At 43.1% G+C, this 26,133-nt stretch overlaps 1 protein-coding gene and 1 long non-coding RNA gene across 3 annotated transcripts in view; one reads left to right on the forward strand and one right to left on the reverse strand.

Moving 5' to 3' along the window:
• nrp1a (neuropilin 1a) overlaps positions 1-12,027 on the reverse strand; it is a 65,713-nt gene extending 53,686 nt beyond the window's left edge. For both annotated transcript variants that reach the window (XM_085172603.1, XM_085172602.1), the window contains exons 1-3: positions 11,480-12,027; positions 9,805-10,265; positions 8,370-8,544 (exon numbers count right to left, since the gene is read on the reverse strand). In XM_085172603.1, the coding sequence (XP_085028729.1) occupies positions 8,370-8,544; positions 9,805-9,871 (242 nt within the window). In that variant the 5' untranslated portion in view covers positions 9,872-10,265; positions 11,480-12,027. The remainder of the gene's footprint in view (positions 1-8,369; positions 8,545-9,804; positions 10,266-11,479) is intronic.
• Positions 1-26,133, forward strand: part of LOC146510968 (uncharacterized) — a 395,415-nt gene that overhangs the window by 179,073 nt on the left and 190,209 nt on the right. The gene's annotated exons all lie outside the window — the stretch shown is intronic.

Below are 26,133 nucleotides of genomic sequence, written 5' to 3' on the forward strand. Positions count from 1 at the left end.
AAGGGAGGAGGGGAGCTGGGTTTGAGGTCAGCTAGAGGTAAAGCCTTCGGGTGCTGTTCAAAACTCTCTCGCCTCTCCACAATGGACAGGAAGGGGAGAAAGAGTGCGGCGTGGGTGGGGTGAAGGTGTTGGTTGTGTTAAGAGGAAACAGCTGAGGGGAGATAGAGAAGTTCAGTTGGCGATAGAGGGAGTGAAGGACAAGCCAGAAAAGAGAAAAGCAAGCAGCTGATACAGGTGCCAGAACGAATCCAGTAAAAAGGTCAGTGGCATGAGTTCTTACACATGGCTCAGCAATGCTTAGGATGCTTGAGGGCAATGGTAATAATAACTGCACCGGGAATTATTCAATTAAATAGCCCATCCATCCCCACTGACAATCTCCCTCCTCTTCCCATTCTCTGTCCTCCCTGGAGTGGGTCAGAGAGCAGTCTGGGCAGGGTACTTCATGACCCGGTCATCTGGCTGGACATCTAGTCACTTGGCTGGGAGCAGGACAGAACTGTGAGCATGTGAACATTCCCCCTCCCCCGTGGAGGACTGGGACTGTGTCCTCTTCGGTATGAGCGATTAAAAAAGAACAAACTACACCTGACCTCAGACTCGAGACAGCACAACCTGAATTTCTGAATGTTAACAGGAAGAGGAAGGAAGTGAGAAGAGGAAGAAAATAAATGAGGGAAGTGTTTCTACGGTTGGGACATATGTTTGCACAGCGAGGAGATCAGGCGATGCCAGATTCGGGGCAGTTTCCTTTCAATGTAAACCAGCCCTTGGATGGAAAAGCTAATGTTTAAATCCTCATACTTTATTTCACTTTGACAACTGCATTGTTCCCAGATTGTGCAAAGAAGTCAGATTTTCCAACGATGCAGCACTCTGAAAGCCAAACGGGCCGTGCTGTGAGGGCCACACGCCAAGCAGTGCATCTCTTCCGTGGCGATGGGCAGAGAGGCTGAATTCTTGGCATTGCAGAGCTGATTTAAGTGCTGATGACCGGCCAGCTTCTGCCAACATTTGGAGGGCAAGGTGACTCCTCCATTTACGGGCCTGACAATTGAACTTTACCATCGAGCTGGATTAGCTGCATTATTTTCCCCTGCTTTCTGGTAAAGCCTGCGGGTGATAGACATACGTATAAGAGAGGAGCCTTCTGGTTGGTTATCCCCTCACGAGCGAGGGTCATGCTGGAAAGGGTGGGCAGGCGCCAGACACCCCAGCTACTTATATTACTTATAGTGCTACCCTACTGAGATAACACCACAAATGATTGCCGCTAGGCCAGATATAAAGGCCGTTTTTACAATTACCACCAGCTAACAAAGGAAATACACTTGTGAGGAAAAAAATGTAAGAGTGGTCATAATAAAAAAAAAGAAAGAAAGAAAGAAAGACCACAACTACTGTTGCCAATTTAGTGAGGGGAGATCAAGCAAAGAGCAAACAAAGCGAGGGATTGTGAGTGGCTCTAACTCAATCAGGGAGCAGTGGGGTACCGCCCCATCAATCACTGTCTGCTTGCTGCCCTCGCCGAATCACGCTGAGTTGAGTGGTGAAGAGCCAACAACCCGCTGTGGCGCAAACACGGTGACCGAAAATGACCCCAGGGATCTATCTGGGGGCCCTTGGCTTCCTATTTCCTACCTACCTACCTACCTACCTACCCTCTCACCCACTGCAAACAAACTTTACCTTAAGAGAACCCCCTCTGGAGACTTTGGCTTGATTGTCTGAATAGAGAGCCCTGTGGTCGCCGAGACCACCCCCTCCCACCTGCCGCTCCCTGTGGATCTGTAAGCACCGTGGCGTTAGGACAACAAACAAGCTGAGCAGGCCACATCAATCAAAATCACGGGCCCCCTTTCAAGGTTAGACCACTGAGTGAAACGTGTCTGACAAGCCCGGCCACGCAGCATTAAAGCGTCTAGAAGTCCCTCGTCTATTCAACTAAAGGGCCTCCTCTCCTTCCTTTTCTCCTCTTTTTCTTACATTTTCTTACAGTTAATAGATGTAGAGAGCCGAGATTAGCAAATGTTGTCCTGTGTAAGGAGTCGCTCTATTCGGCTCCCTTTTTTTCTTACAATCTGTTTTGGATAAAGGAGTTGAAAAAAAAAGCATAAGGCTGACAAATCTAAGCTGTGTGGGCTGCAGCTCCACTCCACAAGAAACTTCCATATAGGGGAAGCTTGTACTGGGTTGGAAAGAAGAAAGAAGGAGCTGAGCAGTGTGCCAGGAGCAGCTTAGGGATAGTAGACCCTGGCAAACACAAGGAGCTCACTCCCACACTGAGATGACGAACAAAACGGGCAGAGATGTGAGACGCTGATGCTTTTGTGCTGTCACAGATATGTGACTGCTGACTTGAAATCCGGAGGGTTGTTCATGAGCCCGGAGCTTGTCGTCTCCCTCCCTCCCCCCCCCCTCTTTCCCTTCCCTCCCTCCTTCCCTCATCCCTCCTTTCTCCCCTTCTCCTCTGCCGTGAAGTGGACCTGCCTCCTGCTGTGAGGCAGAGTGGCTCACCTCCCGGTTGTGGTTAGGTTGTTGTGCATGAATCAACGTGGTGACAGAGCAGCAGGGAGGATGGCAGATGCCACGGCCAGAAAGCTTTTCAATCAGACTGCCCTTCCAAGCTGCAGCCAAGGTGAAACACTTCACCGGTGGATGAAAAAAAAAGACCCTGAACCCCACGGTCACTCTCACTCGCTCGCACACACACATGCACACATGTGCCCAGAGCTACTTTAATCCCGCTCATTAGCCGAGGAGTAAGCCCTCCATGTTTAAGAGAGATGAAGAAGGAGAAGAAAGAGAGTAATGAGAGTGAAGGTCAGTGGTTTTCTGATGCAACATCTCTGTCTGCTGTCTGTTCTGCTCTGCTCTCCTGTTAATTAACTGCAGCTTTCATTTGCTTTTTGCTTTAAAAGGCTCACCTGCCTCATTAAGAGTTGCGTTTTTTGCACCGAGAACGCTCGTCTGGGGACGGGTTTTTTTTGGAATCCTTGCTGGCAAAATAAGTCTCCGTATAATTACAGTGAAGTCCAAACAAGACACGTTCAAAGTGGATTGCCTGCTCTTTGAGATGCTGCTGACAAGCTTTTTTTTTTTTTTTTCCTAAGACGCAGTGTTTCAGTGTAATTTCGCCTCTGATTTGATTTCCATTGTTGTGAGCTGTAGGAGTCTGTTGCTGCAGAGAACATCAGGTGCACAATTTGAGCTGCCTTTGTCAAGGGCGCTAGTTAAAAGAAGCGGTGTCGCCCTACGCGCTCCATTTTGCGATTTCACGGCGCCAATTTGACCTCCCCTAACCCCACCCCAGCATGGATGCTTCAGTGACATGCACTTAAAAAAAACACACATAAAGTTGACAGCAGAAATAAATGCCCTCTAACAGGCTGTAAGTATCTCTAATAATCCATGTCAATTGAGAGACCCAACTGGCAGCACTGTGGATCACAGCCCCTCCTTTCAGAGTTACCACCACCGCATCACCACCTGCTAACAGAACATTTCTGTTGCATTCCTGTTTTTTTTCCCGTTTTAATTATTTTCCTCTGACGGCTACTAAACAAACAGTCCACCTGTGCTCCTTTCCTTGCAGTTACCTTGCACAGCCGGTTTTGAGAAGAATAAGCAACACTTGTTGCACGTATGAGCTGTAGTGTCAGAGCAACGTTTTGTTGTTGTTGTTGTTTTTAACTAACTTTTTGTATTTGCTTAACTGAAGTCTTTCCCTGCACAAAAGACACTGGTGCTCAGGGGAAAATGAAAGCAACAATGCTGGAAAAACAGCAGAACAGCTTCAGGGACTGCGACACTCAAGCACCAACACAAGGGCTGGTTGTTTCAAAGTGTTGCAGCCATCTTCCAGAGACCACACGGGGAAAAGAAATGCATGTGTGTTTTGGATCTCATAAGATTTGATTTTTCGTGCTATGATAACTTTGTCTTTTTTCCATCCACTTTCATGTGAGCATCAGAATTAAGTACGAATCTAGTAAATGTTATGTTTGTTTTTTAATGAGGAAATCATAGTACAGCTTGTATAGAAAATAGAAGCGTTCCTCTCATGTGGTGGCCCTCTGTGCGGGCTTGTGCCTTGGCATATGCCACATCCATTTTTTGAGCCTCGCCTGCAGCTGCAAGATAAGTTACAGAGTGATTGTGAGGTGGGTAATCAAAACAAGCAAGCAGCAGCTAAGATTAAGGGAGGAGCCCTTGTCCCCCACCACCACCAGCCGTGAAGCTCTGCTGGTCTTTATACTGTAGCTGCTGTGTGCTATTAAGGCTGGAATGGTAACAAGGGAATTAGGGAAAGTGGCCAAGAGGATCTTGTCCCTAAGTCCCCTTCTGTCCTCCACTCTCACTTCCTAGAAACAGGTGGCAGTCACCTTTGTTGGACACTGTGCCCTTGTTGAGTGGATTTAGTGGGATTCCGCGTGACAAAGAAAGAGCCATGGTTACAGGGTCAGTTAATACCCCCACTTCCCAAGTTCCTGTCACCTCTGGAGCTCTGACCTGGTCTCCATGCCACAAGGGGTAGGATGCCTATTATAAAAGGGACATAGCAGAGAATGTTTGTCTTCCCAGCAGGCCAAGCAGCTCTGTGTGTGTGTGTTGTCAGGGGTGGGCTGGGCTGGGGGGGATTCAGTAGGAGACTGGAGCAAAGGGGCATAAGGACAGAAAAAGAAGAAAATTAGAATTAAAAGAGGAAACTTTTCCAAGCTTACAGACACCTGAAGATTTGAGGGGGGGCTCGATGACTTTTGAACTCTGTGTTTTCGATCTCACGCACAAAGAGCTGCTCGAGAAGGCATTCCTTGAATATCTCCTCCGCTTAGTACCATCCTGCCATACGTGTCATCTGAACCCCTCCTCATGCTACTCTGCATGTTGGAATTTCAGCAAGGTCTCAGGAAAATACCAGGGAAAGGCAAAGAAAGCAGGGAGGCTGTGTCTCCTTCTCGTTTTTATCCCTCTCTCTACTCTAGCACGACTTCGACTAGCTTACAAACTGCAAGGGAGCTCTCAGGGAGCTGAAGACAGGAGAGCTTTTTTGGAGGGGGTTTGTTTTCTTGCTTTTTTTTGGTTTGGTCAGCAAATCCAATGCTATCAATGATTCATAATGTTGTCAGGAGTACATCATATCTCGAGAAAGTTGGCTCCTCTCCTCGACTCAGCAAGAAAGTAGGAGGAGGAGGAAGAGGAGGAGGTGGAAAGAACAGCCTCCAGCTTCAGATGAAATATTTCTAGGTCTTGGTTTAGATGAGTTTAAAACTAGAAACTTTCACCAGATTTACTTGAATCTCACAAATTAATAATAATAATGATGATGATGATGATGACACGAGTCTGTTAGTCAAATATAAAACCTTCCCATCGCTTCTTTAGATCCATCTCCACTTATACCTCCCCACGACAGAGCTAGTGGAGCCAGATGAGCCTGACAGGCCTTATCAGATAACCGTGAATAAAGAGAGAGAATAGGTGCGCGGAGCGACAGCATATCTGTTTACTCCAGCTTTTCACTCCGGCTAAGCTCGCTCATTCCGACGACTTTCCGAGCGAATTGACTTCAAATATTTGCCTTGATGCGGGCTGCGCCTTTGCCTCAAACTTCATTAGCTGCAAGGCAAGTGAGGGCGGCTCCAGCTCCCCCCAACCCCCACGAAAACTCCACTCTGTGAAAGTCTACAACGGTGCGTGAAAGGTAAACACGTTCTGCATTCAGAATCGCAGGGCTCACTTAGTCGCCTTATCTCCGTGATGAAGTGTTTTCCTCCTCCAGCTCTCAGGATACAGGCCCCTGCACTTCCCCAAACAAACCTGTCAAGGGGAGCGAGCACGTGCAGCAACAGCAGCAGCAGCAGCACGGCAGCCAGGCTCCACTCACAGGGAAGCCTGTTTTTCTTTTCTTTTCCAGGAGCACCACTTTGAGTGCTTCTTGTTTAGTTTGCTGATAAGACCCATGTTGGAGAACATGTGGTGCATGTGTGTTCCATTTGCTCACTAATTAGATTGCAAGGCAGTGCACTGAAGCATGCATTGTAACCCCACCGCCTCCGCCTCCACCCACTCTGCAGGTCCATCAGATAAGGAAGCCATTCTGGGCTCTCATCAGTTTCCATTATGTAAAGGGTTGACTTGGTGAGTGGGGCTCCAAGAGGGGCTCTGATGGCTCAACACAAATCACACCCAACCCAACTACTGTCTGCAGATACATGAGTCACTTATGTTCCTTCACTTATAATCAAGTTACCCATGGACATCGCCATGTCAGCTATTAGGCCAGCAATCAGCCTTCACGTTGCACAGTGCCATAGTTTTGAAATTAAGGAGGGTGGAGTGGAGTGTGTGTGTGTGTCTGTGTAGAATATGTTACGAAGTAGAAGCAAAGTCCCATGAAAACCACTCCATTAACAGCATTAAAAATGAAACGGCACGCCGGGTTAAAAATAGGAAAAAAGCTGTGGGTTAGGCTGACCCCATTTTCAGGTGCAATCTCTGTGAAGCCCACATGAATCAGAGAATGACTCAAGTCATCTGGTAATTTTTTCTTTCTCCTCAGGACAAGCAGGTTATAGCCTCCTAACCACTGCAGACTGAGTCTTCTTCAAACGTAATGAGAAGCAAAAGAAAATCAGAAGCAGCAACGAGGCGCTCCTGACACCCACTGCACAAACTTCATTTGCTGACGAACGTATGAGCGACCGGTTAACTGGAAACCACCGAATTTGTGGCTGCTAAATGAAAGAGCAGTGCTAATTTGCAAATGACACATCAGTGGCTCACTAAGCTCAATGTCCTCCCTCCTTTCAAAAAAACCCAAAAAACCCTTCCTTGCTCCCACAGCAACTCTATTCTCCCTGCTGCGTGTGTTTAGACACAGGAAATTCATTCCTGACTAATTTGATTAACATAAGCATTGTCACTGCTGCCCCTACTCCTACTCCAGTCCCTTCCTCACTCTCAGTTTCTAACTAAGGACCTCAGACAGCTTAATGGGCTCCCTGGTGCTGAAATCGAACCCAAAAGAAGTGTCAAAGGAGCACCCACACTCCAAAGGACTCCAGCATCCCGCTCTGCACTAAACCCCTGTCAGCAATAAAGAAAGGCTAAAGTGGGATTTAAATCTGGGATTAAAATAAATAAATAAATAAAAGAAGCCTGCAAGCGTATACACTGGGGACAATTCAAGGAGCACAAAAGAAAGTGTAGGGTCCAGGTTTTGGGTGGAGCGGGGATACAGTAACAGGATCCAGCAAAGCCCTCTACTCTCTGGAGCCCTGCAGCGTAAACAAACAGCTGAGACAGAGACAGGGCAGAGGCACCGACACACATACACACAAAACACCACATCACACACAATCAGACTGAGGCAGTCTGCCCAGGCAAGGCTCACCTCAGGGCACCCACGCTGACACCGGCTCATCACATTACTGTCTGTCTCTGGTTTCATCGGCTTAAACTATCTATCTGACAACAGCTTAGCCTTTTTGCTGGATGCAACAGCTCACAGCTTACAGGTCAAATAAGGATCGGTAAGTAACCGTCGCTGAGAGCGCCACCTTAAAAGAGTGCTTTCAGTAAGTTTGGGGTGAGGTGGAGGGGCCCTAGTGAAAATATATTGTCAGCCAGATAATTTCACTTTGTTCTGACTTTATTAAAGTGGTTGTCTAATTAAAACAAGCTGTTTTTAATGCAATCGCTTCTTTTTCTTGATTTGTTTAGAAAGTAATTGGATTTCGAGTCACTGGTTTACTGCTCAGACACTTTTAATAGACACTGTTTTTTCATGCAGTGCAGAAAGTAGCCGCAATTAAATGCCTCTGCTGAGGTTTTGGCCTCTTCAATCCCCTCCACTTCCCCCTTCCTCTCGCTCTGTCTTCTGTAGAAGCACAGCAGTTCAAATCAGTATTAAATGCTGGTGACTTCACTCCGCAAAGACGAAAATCAAGGACATTCCAAAACCAAATGGCAGGAGCGAGACATTCCTACTCCCCTATGTAGTGCCAGACCTGGATTACAATAACAGTTTTCACTGAGCCCACCTCCGACACTAGATGGCGCAGTTTCATGAGCAATAGACACGAGGGGAGAGGAGGAGTGGGATTCAGACTGGCGTTATAGACAGCATTGTAACACTGTCTGTACATCAAATATAAATAAACTTAAATCTGTAGGTGCGTTTTCCACCGCCAACAGAATGAAAGCACACATTTACTGTTTTTGGCAGAGGTCTCACTGTTTTTTTTTTTTTTTAATTCCCTATCTTTCAATCAAATTGGGGCCCCAGGGGACAAAATCTGCCTGAATGAACGAGCATTTGTATTTGCACATGTGTTTTTCATAGAGAAGAAGCGCGGTGCACGTACTTGCACTCCCTGTCCTCCAGATCAAAATGCGGATTGAAGTTGATGAGGATCCGCTGGTGAGGACCAGGCGCCGAGATCACCCACACGCATCTCTGAGAAGGGGGATAAGACGCGGGGTATCCGGGCGAAGTGAGGTAGTTGGCGGTTGAGATTCTGATGTTGCCTCCACATTTATCTGGAGCGGGGAGGGGAGAGAAAATAAAAGAGAAAAGTTCTTAGAGGATACGGAAACAAACGAGAGTGATACATCACTGGCAGCTCAGAGAGACACAATAGTTTCGACTACTACAGCGAGCTTTACAGGACCATTTCTCGAACACACTGTAGACAAATCATCTTCTTCTTAGAAATAACGTTTTGGTGTAAGCGTGGAGCGAAAATGTTGTTCCAGAAAACCAGACCGCTGCTCTGCGAGATGTTGCAAACATGCGTATCTATCTTTAGAGTGGAAAAAATAATCATCCTTTACCAGATTGCGCCTCTGCAGTGAGGGATAGTCAACAGCAGAACAACGCAATGATGGAAAATTATCAGTAACGAGCGAGTGAAATTCACTTAGTCGTTCATTTCATGCTGTGACATGCACACGCTTAAATTACACTGCCACACATTACGAGGGGAAAATGATAAGCCTTTGCTGACTGATCTATATAACACAAAGGACCGAACAAGAAGACGCCCTTTTATTATTTACTGTTTATTTATTTTTATTATTTGCAGTCATTCTCCTTTAATCTTTCATGTAAAAGTATCCACTCGTTAAAAAACAAAGTTCCTTTTGCTTTTATTTCTGTGTTATAAAAACTCATGTGTGCTTTCCTAACGCATTCCCCCTCCGACGTCTTTCACAGCGGAAAATAAAAGCTGAAGTGAAACAGAACCTCCGAGAATAGAAACCGGGAAAGTTGTGCAAGCCGAGCGTTTGGGCTGACTTTTTGAACTTCATCCTGACTTAGAAATTCTTTACCAGGAGCACAAGAACCCGGGTGCCCTAAAAAAGTAGTTGAATTGCTTTAAAACTGCTTAATTGTTGGAATTAAGTCTTTAAAAAAAATATCTGCAAAGAAAGCAAATATTCAGGAGTATTTTAATGGCCTTTTGGTAGAAAATATTTGAACGGAAACAAGGTAACAACCCTAACGCGATGGACAACAGGAATATCAAAGAGATCCCATAAATACAAGTGAAATTATATAGCAGTAAAAACGGTTTTAACGAAGGCTACAGATGAGTGTCAGTAAAGTCACTTTACTAAGTCTGTGCGGAAATAATATCAGAGGGGTTTTCTTTAGGCGTTGGTAGAAGGAGCAGGTGAGCGCCTTGTGAGTTTGCCCGGAGATCAGCGAGGGCTAATCTTTAGAAAAAACACCGGGATTAGTAGCTTTGCAGTGTACATAAAATCTGTATTTATAGAGAGATCAGATGTCACACTTACCGTTTTTGAAAGCCTTGGCCACCGAGAGGATTCCCATGAACAGGATAAAGACTAATCCACAATGCATCCTTGTTTTATCACCAGGAAAAAAAAATAAAATTACGAGTATATAGATATAAAAAAACAAAAACAAAAATCCTCTGAAAATAAACTCCTCCAGAAGATGTTTTTTTCCTCAAGGGAAAGTATTCTTCTCTCCGCTCTGTCCAACAAATAAAGCTGAAGTGTCTCTTAACGAAGTTAGGAGTGATCTGAGTGCGGGCTCAGGTCGCTGGCATCCTGTCATTCAGCTCCGGTTTCCTCTCGCCTGCGCCGTCTGCTCTCCACTCTCCAGTGCCGACCTTGCCATATCCTCTCCAAAAGAAGCCAGAGCGCAAGGCGGACGAAGAATCAGCCACTCCAACCCTGTCTTTTGCGTCCTTGGCCCTTCAGAAGGTGCCCGGGCAGGATGTAATCCTTGGCTGTGGAGTGCACAAAAAACAAAACAGCACAAACGTGAGAGGTGAGCAGACTATGAAAGCGTGTCGCCTCCGTGCGCACTGGACATTCCCCAAAAGTGTCTAAAAGCGCCTTATCTGAAACAATTAAGACTCCGAAGGCACGGGTACACCCCTTTCCCCCCAAATTGTGACCCGCTTTGCTTCAATAGGCTTAGAGTAGAGAATGGGAGAGGTTGGTGATTGGCTTGATTACAAATAGCCAACCTATGTCTGAGAGGCGTCGCGTCTTTATAAGTAAGGAGAGCGGCACGCTGAGTGTCAGAGCACCAGCGGTCCGTTAAGTGACACTACTCTCTCTCTCTCTCTCTCTCTCTCTCTTTTACTCACGCTCTCTTCCGCTCTCTGTGACAACAAGGAGTCTGACATTAATGCAAAACGTAGCGACACAACACTACCCCCCCCCCCCCCCCCGCAACTATCTCAGATCTCGCCATAAACAACAGCAGCAGCAGCAACAGAATGCTACTCCTGGAGGACAAGCTACCACTCAAGCCTGGATTTTAGGCTGTATTGTAAAGGGCATTTCCCCGGGATGTGGTCATTAGCTTGTGTGTGGGACCGATGCCTTTATGTGATAAACCAACGGATAAACCTGATCTTTTCAGCCAAAGTTCCCCTTTGTGGGTGCAAGTCCTAAAAAACACAGAAAACAGAGCTCAGATGTAAGCCAATTTACATCGAAGTGCTTATTGTGGGCCTATTTTTCCCTCTACAAAGTGTTTCCATATTTCTCTTTTATTTTGATTTTATTATTATTATTTTATTTGCATGCCTTTTATCCACCAGGAGCTATGTAACGCTATACTGTTCTTAATAACCACCCCACATCAGTGACACCATTTAGCTGGCACTCTGAAAATGTAAAAAGAAATCAATTAAAGCATAAATTACGGTGTAGCCTCGAGTCGGTTACTCAAGGCTGCCCTTACTGGGTCACACTGCACAAAAAGGAACGAACCTCAGCAAACACAGCATGCTCTACTCTGAATTCCTGCATTAAAAGAAAGCAAGCCAGTGTATGAATAACAATAAAATCGACGGTAAGATAATAAGATGGTCATATCAGCCAAATGTGTAAAACTGTATTACATTAAGTGGACTCAAATCAGAAGATTCCTTTCAGTCCCTCACACAAGTTAAATACATTTACAAAAAAAAAAAAAAGCTGCATTCACCTGCTTCTTCAGGACTCGCAAACCTGCAGGCATCCAACCCTCCCCTCTCCACTTTCAACACGAGTGGAGCGGAGTGTAGGATCCGATAGGCTTCCCCCAAATCCTATTAAAATGACACCAAATCTTCTCCCGAGCTTCCAAAAGAAGCAAGCCAACGTATCCTCCCCCCACGAAAAAAGAAAAAAAAAAACTCCTCCCTGGGCTACACGCCGTGGAAGAATCGCACCGCAGTCCAATCCAAACCGCGCAAAGGCGCACAGCCGACACCCGGAGACGCTCTCCCCTCTCCGCGTACAGACGGTCCCTTCGCCGCGGATGTCTCTGGGTCTCCCGGGCTGTTTAGCTCTCATTCACGCGCGGTCCAAACTGCAATACGACCAGCGTGTGGAGGAACAGTGTTGAAAATTCTTCAGTGAGAGAGGTGGGATAAAAAAAAAATCAACAGAATAAAAATAAAAGTCCTTATTGGTTTAATTCAACTTGTTTCCCGTCCGTCTCTCTCCGTGCGCCACCGCTCTCGGCTCCTCCACTGATGCAAATGCAGAGGGTTTGAGTCCCTTGCTAGCCACACACACACGCCCCTTTACGAGAGAGGAGCGCGCGGGCGTGCGCGTGTCGGTGTGTGAGTCTCTGCAATGCTTATGCAGATTTCATTCAACTGCCTTTCTCTACCTGCCCGTGGGCTTTCTTGGCCCCTTCGCGATGTCACATTACAAGTGAAATACTGAACCGACAACGTCTCTGCGCACGTGAGCCATCATGAAAAAAGGTTTATTATTATTATTATTATTATTATTATTATTATTATTATTATTATTATTATTATTATTATTGTTGTTGTTGTTGTTGTTGTTGTTATATTTTTTTTATTCATTCATTTATTTGTTTAACCAGCTTGATGATGAACTTATAATCCACATAGCAATGTCGCATTAACACAATATAGACACTGTGTGGTCCTGTACAGTTTCTGGAAGCTTATAGAGGCTCGACGAAGTTGTGCTGCTGTGATCAAAGAAGCTGTGAGCTGGTCGTGAAAGACATTGGGGATGTAAGAAGCAACACTGACAAGGGAGATCAAGTTGGCTATATGGACAATATAGTCCCTTCATTTCTTCCCTTTATTTTTATTATTCACTTATAATTCATGAGAAGCGAGACGTTTTCCAGATCAACAGATTGTTTAGCGGAGAGCAGAGTGACAGCAAAGGTTTTCCTCATGAATGAGGTTGTGAAGTCATTGAAAGGAACTCCTCTAATGACATTTCATCACTTAGTTTCGTCAAAACATCAGTGGTCTATTCAATTGTGCAACTTTCCAGAAAGAGGAACTCAAAGCAAAGTTTCATTGTTTCACACAGATTAAACTTCCTTCATTCTGCTTCTTTAGTCGCACTCGTTTGCCCCCAAAGCCTTGCGAACGGGCTTTCACTGGAGCTCTCTCTGCTGTTTTTAGCTCAATTAACTGCAATAAGCGGAGGTTTCCGTGCGCAGGTCCGTGGCTGGCAGTTTTCTGCCCTGTAGGGGGCAACAAAGCAGGCGAGCAGCTCAGAGAGAGAGCAACCCATTGCTCCTCAGGCTCACCTCACTGTGCTGCCTTTGAGATTGCACAGCTGTGTTTATAACCAGAGCGCACTGATTCAAGGATTTTGCAGACTTAATCATTCCATTCACTATAAATTCAGCTTATCATGCGTCAGCATTAAAGTTGCTCTCTTTTTTTTCTTCCTAGCATTAGTGGCAGCACAAGAATAATAATATGGCGTATATTATATTCTGCTTGTTCTATGAGAAACACAAGCAGCACTTTGTTGCTTCAGAAACCTGATGTGCAGCTATACAAACTGTATTAAGATGTTTCCTGTTTGAAAAGTTTCTGTGGAACAATTCAGCACAATGAGCTCGCAAACCTTGTCCGTTATTATTTCTTATTCCTAGAGAGAGAGACAGCAGGAGGAACAAGTGGCTTTATTCCCACCCCGGCCTCAGTAATTCTCTGTCTTCCTGATAACACAAATGCTAAAACGGTGCCGGGCATCTGTATCAAAGGCAGCACTAACTAGCCTTTCGTGTCTCCAGGATAACACAAGGAACAATGGCTTAGAGTCATTTCACAAGGGTACCTGTGAGTGCCATATCTAAAATGAGCTGGGGGATTGTAAAGGAACAATAAAAGAGCCATTTAAAGGATTTGCTTCTTCATATATATCCTCACTAATCTTTAGTACAGCCTCGATGAATAATTAGCTCGGGTACAAAAGCAGACATTTTATGGCTCCTGTGAGTAGTGGACTTGATTTCATTAGCCTGCCCTTTATTCACCAAAGTGAGTGAGTCCAAGTGAAATGTACAGACTCAAAGCGTCTGGCACAACGTCAGAGCGAGCACTCTACCTCAGTGTCTGATTGAAAAGTCACCTGTTAAGATTAGCTTGAGAATTTGGACATGGTTTCATACTTTTTGTGATATTTCAGGTGGGGGTGGGAGGGGTTATAGACATATAAATAAAAAGAATAAGTAGTGTTTCCATGTCAAGAACAAGCTCTGAGTGAATATTTTTGATGAGTGATTAATACATAGTAGTTTAAGAGACTGGAAAATGAAATATGTCAAACTTGGTTAGAGAGAGGAAGCCAGTGTTGCTTACTTTCCATCTCTCAGCATAATTAGCACATCTCTTCCCGTGATGCCCGACATTGGCATCACAGAGGAGTGCGATTCATCCATTCGAATTTTCAAGACCTTTCTGCTTCCTCACACTGGCTACGTATGCACTTAACCAATGAGCAAAGTGAACATGTTGACATGGAAACGAGGTCTAGCAGGTCTGAACTCCCATCTCAACTTAACTGACCACTATCCTAGCCATCCGATTTAGCCTAACATGCTGACTTTCTGCATTTTCCGATTTCAGCTGCACAGCCAGGATTGATGTTTCCAGCCTTGCCGCCCTAAATAACTGGTTGCACGATGCTTGTCCTGATGTCATATCTTCAATGCATCTTGCGCTGATATCAGATGGACTGTGGGTCTTGCTTAATGCCATGACGCAGACCATCGAGACTTTTGGATTCATTCAATAAAAAGTCAAAAAAGTAAGTGTAAAAAACAAACAAAAAACAACCCTAACAGGTGCTTCATCTTATTCGCCTTGGCTGTATTTTCTTAGTAAGAAAACAACAAGTACTCAGACTGTCAGAGGGGATATCACTGCGGTGCACACTTTGGTCTTTTAAGTTCAGTATGAGATGACAGATACGGTATTTACCTCAGCAATAGGAAAACATAAATGCACGTTCCCACCCTACCGCATGTACAGAACGGATTAGAGACACAGCCTGAACTTTTTCAAAGACTTTGTTACCTACTAATCATACAGTGTTCCAGTTTCACCTCCATGGCAACTGCTTCCAAAGGCAGCCTCAAGCTGAAAGGTTAATGTGCATGTGAATAAGGGGCATACAGCTCTGACACTATAGAAGTTGCTGTACCTGTTTCACACTTTTGGGAGCTGCTGATAATTACTTACCAAAGAATCTTTCACACACTCTCAAACAGGCTTGCTGGCATAAATGACATACCTTCAAAATGTGTCTAATACTGTGGGACTTTTTTCTTTTTGTGAAAGGGGGAAATGTTGAACACGCGTGTGCATGTTTGTGCGAGGCAGCGGTGGGAAAGAACCAGGTGAAAGAATTCAAAAACAAAGCAAACAGAGGTAAACAGGAACCAAAGTCAGCTTTTGGAGGACACAGGAAACCGAGGAGACCCGGAAAAAGCCATGCTGACATTTGAGGGGTGAGTTTGCAGTGGTGGTGGTGGTGGTGCAGGCTCAGTCAGATCAAGGTCTGGTGTAATTGCTACAAAGGCAGCGTTTCTCCTCTGGGGCGTTTTCTGGAGATGAAACTAAGCGTGAGAGGAATTAGCAGAATCGAGCACTTCTGAAGTTTCGAGACCTTCAAGAAAGAAACAAAAAACCCAAAACATGTTTGGGGATATTTGTCATTTAAACAGAAGCTGGAGGGAAGGGAACAGAGGAAGAAGGTGGTACAGGGGAAACAGAACAAAAACATAAAGAAATGGTTTTATTAGATGTAAAAACATTTACAGTGACATTTAGTAAAGCGGGCAGGATGTATGAATAAATATGCATAATGTTGCCGGGAAGCGTTGAGAGCTTCTCAGGGGCAGAAGGAGGGTGAGAGTGATGGCTCCTGAATTAATGATGAGGGAGCCTACTGTCTGTCTCTGTGTGTGTACGTCTGTATGAGTGTCTGCACATGTGACAGCATTTAGTTGCAAATGTGTGTGTCTGTGTGTTTGAAGTTAGGACACACAGACAAACACACAGACACACACATCCAACTCACTCTTGCAACACCCCAATTTCACATCATCACTGATGGAAATTACCCATTCCTAGATACCTAATCAAGCGATCATTTTTTGGGGGGGAGACACACAGATTTGCAATTGTCTCTGATGCTTAATTACATTTCTGGAAAGCTAAAGAGCAAACCTCCCGGCAAATTCCAATTTTTGGGGTAGATGTGTTTTTTTTTTCTATTCAGGTCGGGTAATTTTCGATTCTCCACTTGTTTTTTCTTCTTCTCCACTTTGGAGGCTGAGATGATGAATATTGTGCGGCTCATCATCAAAAACGCAGGGAGAAGCCCCAGAGATCAGGCCAATGGAGGAGAGGGAGGGATGGGTAAGAGCGGGAGGGAACTGTCAGGAAGAAATGCTATGTAGGTCAATGAAGAATTGCACTGGGATATTGCCTCCTCAGCTCACAGTCTGGGAAGCTGATTTGATTTCCGGTGAATCCATCTGACTTGAATTATGAGAGATTACCCTACCTAAAATCACCTCAGTGACTGCCGTAGGAACCCTCTCCTCTCAGGGGGATCTGTACCTTGAGATCATTTCTCTACCTACTTTAGATCTGTTCAGATTCTTTAAAGAAACCTCCATCAAACAGCGTCTGTAACGCGGGGGTTCCTTCAGACTTCTGCTCAGTTTACCTGGACTTACTTTTCAAACTGACACACATTACTACTTTGCACGGTAAACCTACAGACTTTACTGAAAAGGAGCTACTGTCATGTCACCCATTGGTTAGTGATGTCCAGTTGTATTCAGCTGAGAATGTTTGTAGAGTAGTCACTTCCTCCTGGCTTCATTTTGCAGAACTGAAAGAAATGTTCATCATTACAGAAGCAACCCATCACCTGACAGGAGTGTTGATACTGGAAACTTCTTATACAGTATTGCACAAAGGCCTATGTTTAGCTAGGAAAATGACAAACAGGTACAGTGGTTTATTGGACATGTGTTGGACTTACTTTAATTTGTGCCTTTTGTTCCTGAAAAGCACTATATGAATAAACTTCCCTTACTTGTGATGAGGCTTTGGCAAATAGCTGATCAACTCAAGGACCAGATACTTCTTCCAGGCCCTGTATCAGGTCCTTGCTAGATTTTTTTTAAGGATGTGGCTTTCAGATACTGTTCTTCTGCTGTAGATAGTTTTTTTTAGGCTTGCTACGTCTTAATTTGTCCTCCACTTATCAAGTTCACTTAAAACTTTTAATTACACACTGCACACCCACATATATGCCACATTTTCAGCTAATAGCTCATGGGAATTGTCTTGTTGGTGCAAAAATACAATTTTATTCCTGTCACAGTGTGTTATCTTTGGCTGTTTTGTAAATCAACCAAAGAAAGGGGAATAATTATTGTTTGATTTTTTTGCCAACAGGTTGCTAATAAGAAGATGCCTGAAAACGGTTCTTTTCTAAGTTGTGTTTTATGTGTAGACACAACATTGGTTCATCCCATGAGTTAGATGCCTTTTTATGGTTCAGTTATTTACTGTAGGTCAGTTTTAAGCTGCTTAGAAAACCAAAAAAGAATTCCTGAGATAATGATCAAGGTCACAGTTAGTGAAAAAGCAACCAATGTCCAACAAAAAACCTCCAGAAAGCCTCCAGAGTTATTGTTCAAGACTGCTTTAATAAATAAATAAAAAATCTGGTTCCTTAGGAGAAAAATGTAAAGAAATTAGGCTCATGACTTTTGCACAGTACTGTATTTTAATACTCAGTTCCAAAACTGTGCTTAAGGAAAATACTGTCCAGTTAAGCTCAGTCAACGGCTGTGGATATGATTTACAAAAACTGCACATCTGTGAGTGGAAAACTAATCCTGGTCTCTCACACATTATCTCGTGAACTACATGCCTTAAAACCTGTGTCTATATCCTTCTTAGTGGTTGTCCAAACTAAGTGAAGGACTTCCTGTAAGCTGCGACAAGAGCTGTTAACAGGTCTTAATTCAGGTCTCCTGTCAAGCTCAAGAAAATGAAGAAGAACGCTGAGATCAAAAAGTAATATTAAAAACAATGAACAGGAAGTAAGAGTCTTCCTCCAGTTCAGGACATACAAATTTGCATTGCTGTATATTATTTATATGTTTAATGATACAAGAGAGTGCATTCTTTGTGGATTTTCCATTAGGGGTGCACTAAAGAAGCAAACAGTGGTGCTCTGGAAGTCGCACGCTAGTGGACGGTATGATGAAACGGTCTTCAATATCAGAAAAATGAAATCCTATGAAGGTCAAGTCGGTTTAAGCGTGTCATATATTAATTTAAAGTTTCAGACATTTCAAAATAAAAGCTGACGCTTTAAAAAAAAGTCTCATGAGAAAAAATAATGACGTCTTTTACTCTGAGCAAACAAATAAAAGGCCGATATTTCATTGAAACCAGTGGAGGCTTCATGACTTTCACAAAGCTTCTGTTAAGACGTCTTGTAACGTGACACCATTAAACCAACCATTCATTTCTTCAGATGCCTTTTTCTTTGAGCTGGCAAAGGGTGGAGGTGGAGTGATTCAATCATTGTTCCCATTTTTGAAGCACTTGCTCCATGTTGTTTATGTACTTTGTATTGAACCATTAGTTTGTGGGGTTGGTGTTTTCTTGTCAGCAGCAGTATAAAATCGTATCAAATTTTGGCTTGCCTCTGAGGCAGACGTGTCGGCGAGGAGGACTTTAAATATAAATCTAATGAAGGCAGCGACCTTTTGATTAAAAACAATCGAAGGCTTTCCAGAAAGAGATGGAAATTGCTGACATGTGAACCCTAGACCCTCCCTGCCCTTTCCGCTTTGTTCAGTTAGTAATTGCCTCAACAGGTGGTAAACCTAGCTGCCCTCTGGCCTTCAAGACTAACAGTGGGGTTAAAGACACGCACACAACTGGGTTAGAAATGGAGCCCGAAACAGCAGGGCGGTAAGAACAATGCTCAGTTTCCTAGTAATTAAGAAGAGGAAATCTCAACAATGGCGGCTCGCCCTGTGATGATACAGAGTAGGAAGATGAGATGCCTGCCTTTGTACACAAGTGTATGTGTGTGAGACGCTGGAGGGGAGGGAGTACACCTCTATCAGTTTCAGCGTTTGTGTGTGTAAAGAATGTGTGCTGTCATCCTTACATAGCACATTTTATGTGGCTGTTTCTGTCCCTGCCACAAGGTTTGATTGTGGTCTGACACAACACTGTATCATGTGACAGAACTGGTGATTTATTCACTGAAGACTGAAAGGATGTGACTAGATGCTGAGACACGATCAGAGGAAAAACCTGTGGTTTGGCACCGGAAGTAGTGTTTGTGTTCTGATAACTCATGCACACAGTAGCAGATATATCACAAGACTGCATTTCCCTTAAACTTCCAAAGATGGTCACATGCAATAAAAAAGAAAAAGAACATGTTATTGCTGAACTTAGGTACTTTCCAGAAAAAAAGTTTTGTTTTCTTCAAAGCACAGAATAATAGCAGGGACCGTTCACTGCAAATGTATTTGCAGTTTATTTCACTTTCAATTTTATCTGAATTTTACACCTCAAGAAGCTTTATATTGTAAGGTAATAATACAGAGAACAGAGAACCCCAACAATCAGACTATGGCCTGTGAACAAGCATAGGGGGAAGAAAAAACTCAATTTTAACAAGAATCTTCCTCTGGCAGAGTAAGTCAGCATAGAACGTGAAAAGAGGTGAGTGAAGAAGAAACACTCAGTGCATCATGGGAAGCCCCCAGCTTCCTAGGCACATTGCAATGTAACTAAGGGAAGATTCAGGGTCACCTGATCAGTTAGGGCTGGATCAGGTGAAATGTACTTAGATTTTGTCTTCCTGTGTCTTTTAGAAGATCCAACTGATCAGCTTGCTGTTGTGCATGTGACTTCTCTAATGTTCCAATTTTTTTAGGGGGGATAATGTGTTAGGAGAGAAACAGGACTGAGTGAAAATCCAGACATTTGACTAAAATGTTTATTTTAACAAAAAATATTACAGAGTTCTTTTAAAATTAATTTATGTAGGGCATAGATGGCATAAGCCGTCACCCAAAAATGCAAAATATTTTTAGGATTTTATTCATTATGTCTTATTGTATTGTGTAATGTTATAGAGTGAGGGCAGGTGACAAATACTGCTTAATAACAAAATGTATTTTACAGTTAATCTTCATGGGAGATGGAAATGGTGGAATGACCCATAAGCTTAATCAAAAAGGAAAGTTTTAAGTTTAACCTTAAAAGTAAAAAGTGTGTCTATCTTCTCAATTCAAACTGGGAGCTGGTTACACAGAAGGCGGGTCTGAAAGCTGAAGGCTCTGCCTCCCATTCTACTTTTAAATACCCTAAGAACCACAAGTAAACCAGCCAGGAGGAGCCAGGGGCACCTCCAGAATGTTTTCATAGGGGTGGCCCTAGGGGTTCACTAAAATATTGGGGTGGCACACTAAAACCAGAATTTCCAGTTTTATTATGCTGTTGTCCAATGTAGGTTACTTGAAAATATGGCTCCCTGCTGAGAGCAAAGTGCTCTATATTGTGAGGTTTTGAAGATAAGATGGGGTCTAATTATGCAAGGCCTTTTAGACCTTTTATGTAATTTGATCTAGTTTGATTCTAGATTTAACAGTGAGCCAATGAAGAAAAGCCAATATGGGATACTCAAAGAGTTTTTAGAGCCGCCTGATAACAGTGAATTACAACAGTCCAGCCTAAAAGTAATAAATGCATTACTAGTTTTTCAGTTTCACCCTGAAACAGGATGTTTTTATTTTTAGAGATATATTGTAAATACAACCAACTTTAAGATTCCTCACAGTGATATTGGAGGCCACGGCCTCCCACAGTAAGTATCTGGTTTGACACCGTGTTTCCAACATTTTAGAGCCAACTTCAGTTTTATCTGAATATAAAAGAAGCAATTAAGAGGTCATCCACTCCTTTTAAGACATTACTGCAGCTAACTTTTTGTTGTGTGTCATCTGGCAGCATGCAACCAAGTCCTAAGCAAAGACCTAAATGCATTTTTCTGTCAGATATGTCCACTTATTTCGACTCTAACAAGAAGGTGCAAAATTAAAATGCCACAAAAAAAGCAATCACTGTGAAGGATAGAGTCATTAATAGGAATGAAATTCATCTGGCAGCAAAATGAAGCACAACATTTCACATTCCACACTGCTTAGGATATATATCATCATCCTCGGGCCGTGCTTGGACAAGACTTCTGGATATTAATTCTTCGAAATGAATCTAGCTTTCACCCGAAAAAACTAATAGGCTCTCCACCTCCCCATCATCTCTTAATGGGATTTTAAGGTGTAGCAACAGAGAGGAGCACGTTTTTCAGTTTCAGTTTCGGATAACACCCTTTTCTCTTCATAGACAGGTAATAACACTTAACAAAGAACCCATTTGTGAACTGTGGGAAAACCTTTTTCTCTTCAAAATGACCATAATGTCCTGTTGTGGTTTCAGTGGCTCCTCGTGATTTAGAGTTTCAGTTTCTCTTTTCAGTGTCTCAACACAATGGCAGCCCAATTCCAGCACTCAGGGTTGCCAGACTCACAGTACACCTGAATCCCAACCAGTATGCTGGCCTCATTTCAGATGCACTGGCCACAGACTGGCCTGAGAGCAGCTACGGTACTGGGAAGTGAAACTCTGCCTAAATTAGCCTTCTAGTTTGTTATTCCTTCAACATGTTCTCATGAGCTTATTTGTGTCCCATTACTGTCATAAACTTTCAACATTCACCTTCAGTGACACAGATGCAAATGCAGTATAGGTTATCTGAGGTTTTTTTTTTTTCATTGCTCTGCATCATTAGACAACTAAGTGTTTTTGCACTGCTTGACCTTGATTTAGAATAATAAACGGAGAACAGACCGGATGAGAGCACAAAGATAGATTTGACACACAGCAACGCTTCTCCTGCAAGATACCAGTTAGAGAAGTGTGATATGTGATGTATATATAAAGAAAATATAACTGTATATGACTGTTTTTGCAATGCTGCTCTTACATTAACATTCTGAACACCTTACAATATGAGCAGTGGCGGCAATGCATATACATGTTTAACTGGAACTGCTTTATATTTTGCTTGTGTTTTCAGCTGATAAGTGGCTGGTACTGAGTGCAAGTTGAGTAGAATATTTGCAGTGGAGATGGCTTTGTGTAAAAAAAAAAGAAGCTATTTTTAATTCAATTCAATTCAATTCAATTGTATTTATATAGCGCCAAATCACAACAAAAGTCGCCTCAAGGCGCTTCATAGATACAGAGAAAAACCCAACAATCATATGACCCCCTATGAACAAGCACTTTGGCGACAGCAGGAAGGAAAAACTCCCTTTTAACAGGAAGAAACCTCCGGCAGAACCAGGCTCAGGGAGGGGCGGGGCCATCTGCTGCGACCGGTTGGGGTGAGAAGTTTTAAGTTTTTGCTTTTTTGTTGTCCAGCATTATAAACACACTATGCCCAAACCTAGGCACAGTTTTATGACTCTCCACACAATGTCTATGCTGTGGTCTAGATTTCTACTTTTCAGGAAGTGCATATGTAAGCTAAGCAGTATTAACCCCATAACAGAGGAGTTCACAGTGCATGCTGTTTAGTACTAACAGGGACATCTATGATTGGTCACGACTGATTGATTCTGCAATCAAGAATCTTAATAACATCACGATGTAAACTACTCAGCAATAATTATTATTCTAAGAACAGCCTTATCTTAGCCTCAGACTGTCTTGTGGTCTTCTGTGTTTACCTGCAACTGTACCTACAGCTAGTGTCTGCAGTGGTTTGAAGCTTTACCGCTTCTTCCTGCCAGCTCTCGGTGACCCCTGAAGTCCTCTTCCTCCTCACTGTCAATATCTGGAGCTGTTATCCTGACTGCAAAGTGCCTCCGTCACTGCAGGAACAAACTAACTCCATTTCACCATGTCAGAGTGCAGCCCTCAGAGAAACCAACCTGTCCACCAAGACAAATAGAGACAGACAGCAAGAGAAAGAGATGCAGCAGGACAGAGTCCGAGAGGGAGAAGAGACAGGAATAGACAAATGGAGGCAGGAGTAGAAAGGGAAAGGAGCAGAAATATGTGGAGCCAGAACGCAGAGGAAAGAGACAGTGAGTGAGAAATGTATATACATCAAGAATGAGAGATGGAACTTGATGTAGAGAGAGACACGAAATTGTGCGCAGCAGAGAGGAAACTAGGAAGGGGGAGCGAGAGAGAAAGAGATTTGGAGCTGGATGCAGACAGAAAGATAAGGAGAGAGAAATGGAGGTTGACAAGGAGAGAGACAAATGTAATTGGATGCAGACAGTGAAACCAAGCAACAGAGTCAAGTAGAGAGAAAGAGTGGAGTGAATCGGGAGATTAGAATTTATTATCGTCTTTATAAACTTCACTATAATAGGTGAAAATTAATTACACAAAAGTGTGGCGCAGAATATTGGGAGCTATTGAAATCGTACTCGTTTCCAAAACACTGGGACACTTTGCTAACAACGCATTTCCTAAATGTAACTGAAAATAGTACAAAGACGACACTTAAAATGATCAAACTGAGAATGCATTCATCTGTTCCTTAATTTATGCTAATCTGGAATTTCATGCAAGGAAGAAAGTTTTCATCCATCCATCTCCTTCTGCTTATCCAGTTCAGGGTAGACTGGAGGCTATCCCAGCTGTCACAGCGTGAGAGGCAGAGTATACAGGTCACTAGTCTTACACAGAGAGGCAACCATTATGGAGTAGAGTGGAGTGGATATGCTGGCGAACTGCTGTGATGAGCATCACTTAATGTACAGAAAACTGAAAAAATGATTACTGATCCCAGATCAGTTGGAGATCAGACCCCAATTACTACATGGCCATGACATTAGACAGGCTATGTCAAACAAATACTTAGAGTACAGATTGATGGAGTACTTACTTGGCACATACATGTGGAAAGTGTCTAACAGGGTCTTTATATCCTCCAGAGACCTTGACTTGTTGGTTTCTGGGGCACTATTATATATTTTTTTTAATGGGGCAACAGAAAAATATATAAAGGATCTGTTGCTAACATCTTGGTGCAGATGCCAGAGGACACCTTACAGGGTGTAGTGGAGTCCATGCCTCGATGGGTCAGTGCTGATTTAGCAGAAAAAAGAAGAACCAACATTATATCAGGCTTGGTGGTCATAAACCTGATCGGTTTATACACGTTTTGGAGCAACATGTGTTGCTATATCATTTAGTTGATGTCTTTTACACTGAAGGTGCTGGTTATTAAGACTATGCCATACCCTGTTAAGGTACAGTACATATTACAAAGGCAATATGTGCAAAACAGGTCTTACTGCAGTACTGTCACCTGCTGAAACGATTTGATGTATTATAAATAAATAAAATAAAATACAACAAAGGAGGTTCTGAAGTGTTGAGCAGCTGAAATCCAATATCAAGGAATGATAGGAAAACATTTCACTTTGAAAAGCTGCAGCAGTTGTTCTTCTCAGTTCCCAAACACACACAGTGTTGTCAAAAGAAGAGGTTGATGCAACATAGTGGCAAACATGCCCTTGTCCAAGCTGAGTATGCTCACATACACTTGTATGTGAGTGTGTGTGTGTGTATATGAGTATATATAACACTTTGTATGTTGTTTTTAATTCATAATTTCCTCCTTATCCGTTCTATTTATTTTTTTGGCATTTTCTTGTCAAGATGAAAAAATCTTTTAAAAATAAGAACAACAATAAACCTCTCTGGTGGTCGAGAAAGGCTGACATACAAATAGAGAGAAGCAGGCAGTGCGAAACCCTGCAATACTGAAACCTCTACTGTTTCCACAGATTTAGTTGCTTTTTAATCGCAAAAGACTGTTATCCAAAAGAAAAACCAACCCGATCCCCACTGAACATCAGCACTCTGAGACACACAGTCTGGCAAAGTACATGTTTATTGGTACAGACCTACAACACATGTCACAGTGGTTACTAAATAGTTTCTCTGTGGTCTTTAAAAGAGCATTAGAGCTGAGTAGAGTGGGTTAAAAACACACAAAAAACATTTATATATATATTCAGTGCACTGCAGTGCACTGCAGTCTGGTGTTAAACTAGTTTTTTTTTCAATGGCTCTCTAATATTTCAGTTTTGTCAAGACAGACAAATGGATAGTATCAGATGGAAAATAAACACACAGAGAGTGGCACAGGGCTTCCCTTACCCTGTTTAAAATTTCAATAAAGAATCATGAAATCATCCTCCAAGAGGAAGCCAGGCCCAGTTTTTGGACGGCGAACAAAAGCAGCAGCTCACCACAGCTCCTCCAGTCATATTTTATGGTTAATTATAAAGCGTTTGATGCAAGTGGCTGTTTTTAAAAGGCCAAATGGATTGGATTGCTGTGAAGCTCCAGTGTTCACAGACTAGACATATGGCTGGGTGTAATCACCACAAGGTTTCAGCACACGCTTTAGAAAAAACAAAAAAACTAACAGAAAAGAAAAAAAACAAACGGAGGCCTGGCACGAGAACACAACAACACAAACAAACAGGCTTGTCCCCAACACGTTGCATTCTTGTTAACTGTTACTTTAATTTGCAATTGGACACGCAATCATTTCAGGCTCTGCTGATTTTTCAGCCCTCCTTCCCCACCCCGCTCGCTGATATGAATCAAATGGCAGGCTGTGAGCTACAGTACCTTCCTGTGGCTCTGTTACAATACTGTGTCGGCTCTGGGGTTTGGTTTATCAGCTCCCCTGTTTCAGTGCTAACAGCCATACCAACTGCAGACTGAGACTGACATTGTGATGATATTGAACTCTGACCCTACTTGTTCCACTGCAGGCATCTGATGTAGAGATATGCTTCTGTCTGTTTTATCAGTCCTGCTATGTGCCACTCCAGCTTTGCACCATCACAGTCTCACAATGAGCACACGCACAGAAACACATATATACCAAGCATGACACATCCATATAGAGGTTATCATGCTTTGAAATGTCAGTGGCAATCAGTGTCACATCATATTGTGGGCACAAGCATATATATATATATATATATATATATATATATATATATATATATATATATATATATATATATATATATATATATATATGTGTGTGTGAAAGTGAATTTTTCTTCTTGACCTTTTGGTCACTTGTCTCCTTGTCCTCTCTTTTTCCCATTACGCCGCCCCCATCATCCTGTCGAGCTGAGGAAGTGTGCCTAAGCAGACACTTAATTTGTCTTGTTTTGTCATTAGCGCTGCAGCC

This window comes from Neolamprologus multifasciatus, chromosome 9 (genome assembly GCF_963576455.1).
Source record: "Neolamprologus multifasciatus chromosome 9, fNeoMul1.2, whole genome shotgun sequence".
NCBI classification, from domain to species: domain Eukaryota; kingdom Metazoa; phylum Chordata; class Actinopteri; order Cichliformes; family Cichlidae; genus Neolamprologus; species Neolamprologus multifasciatus.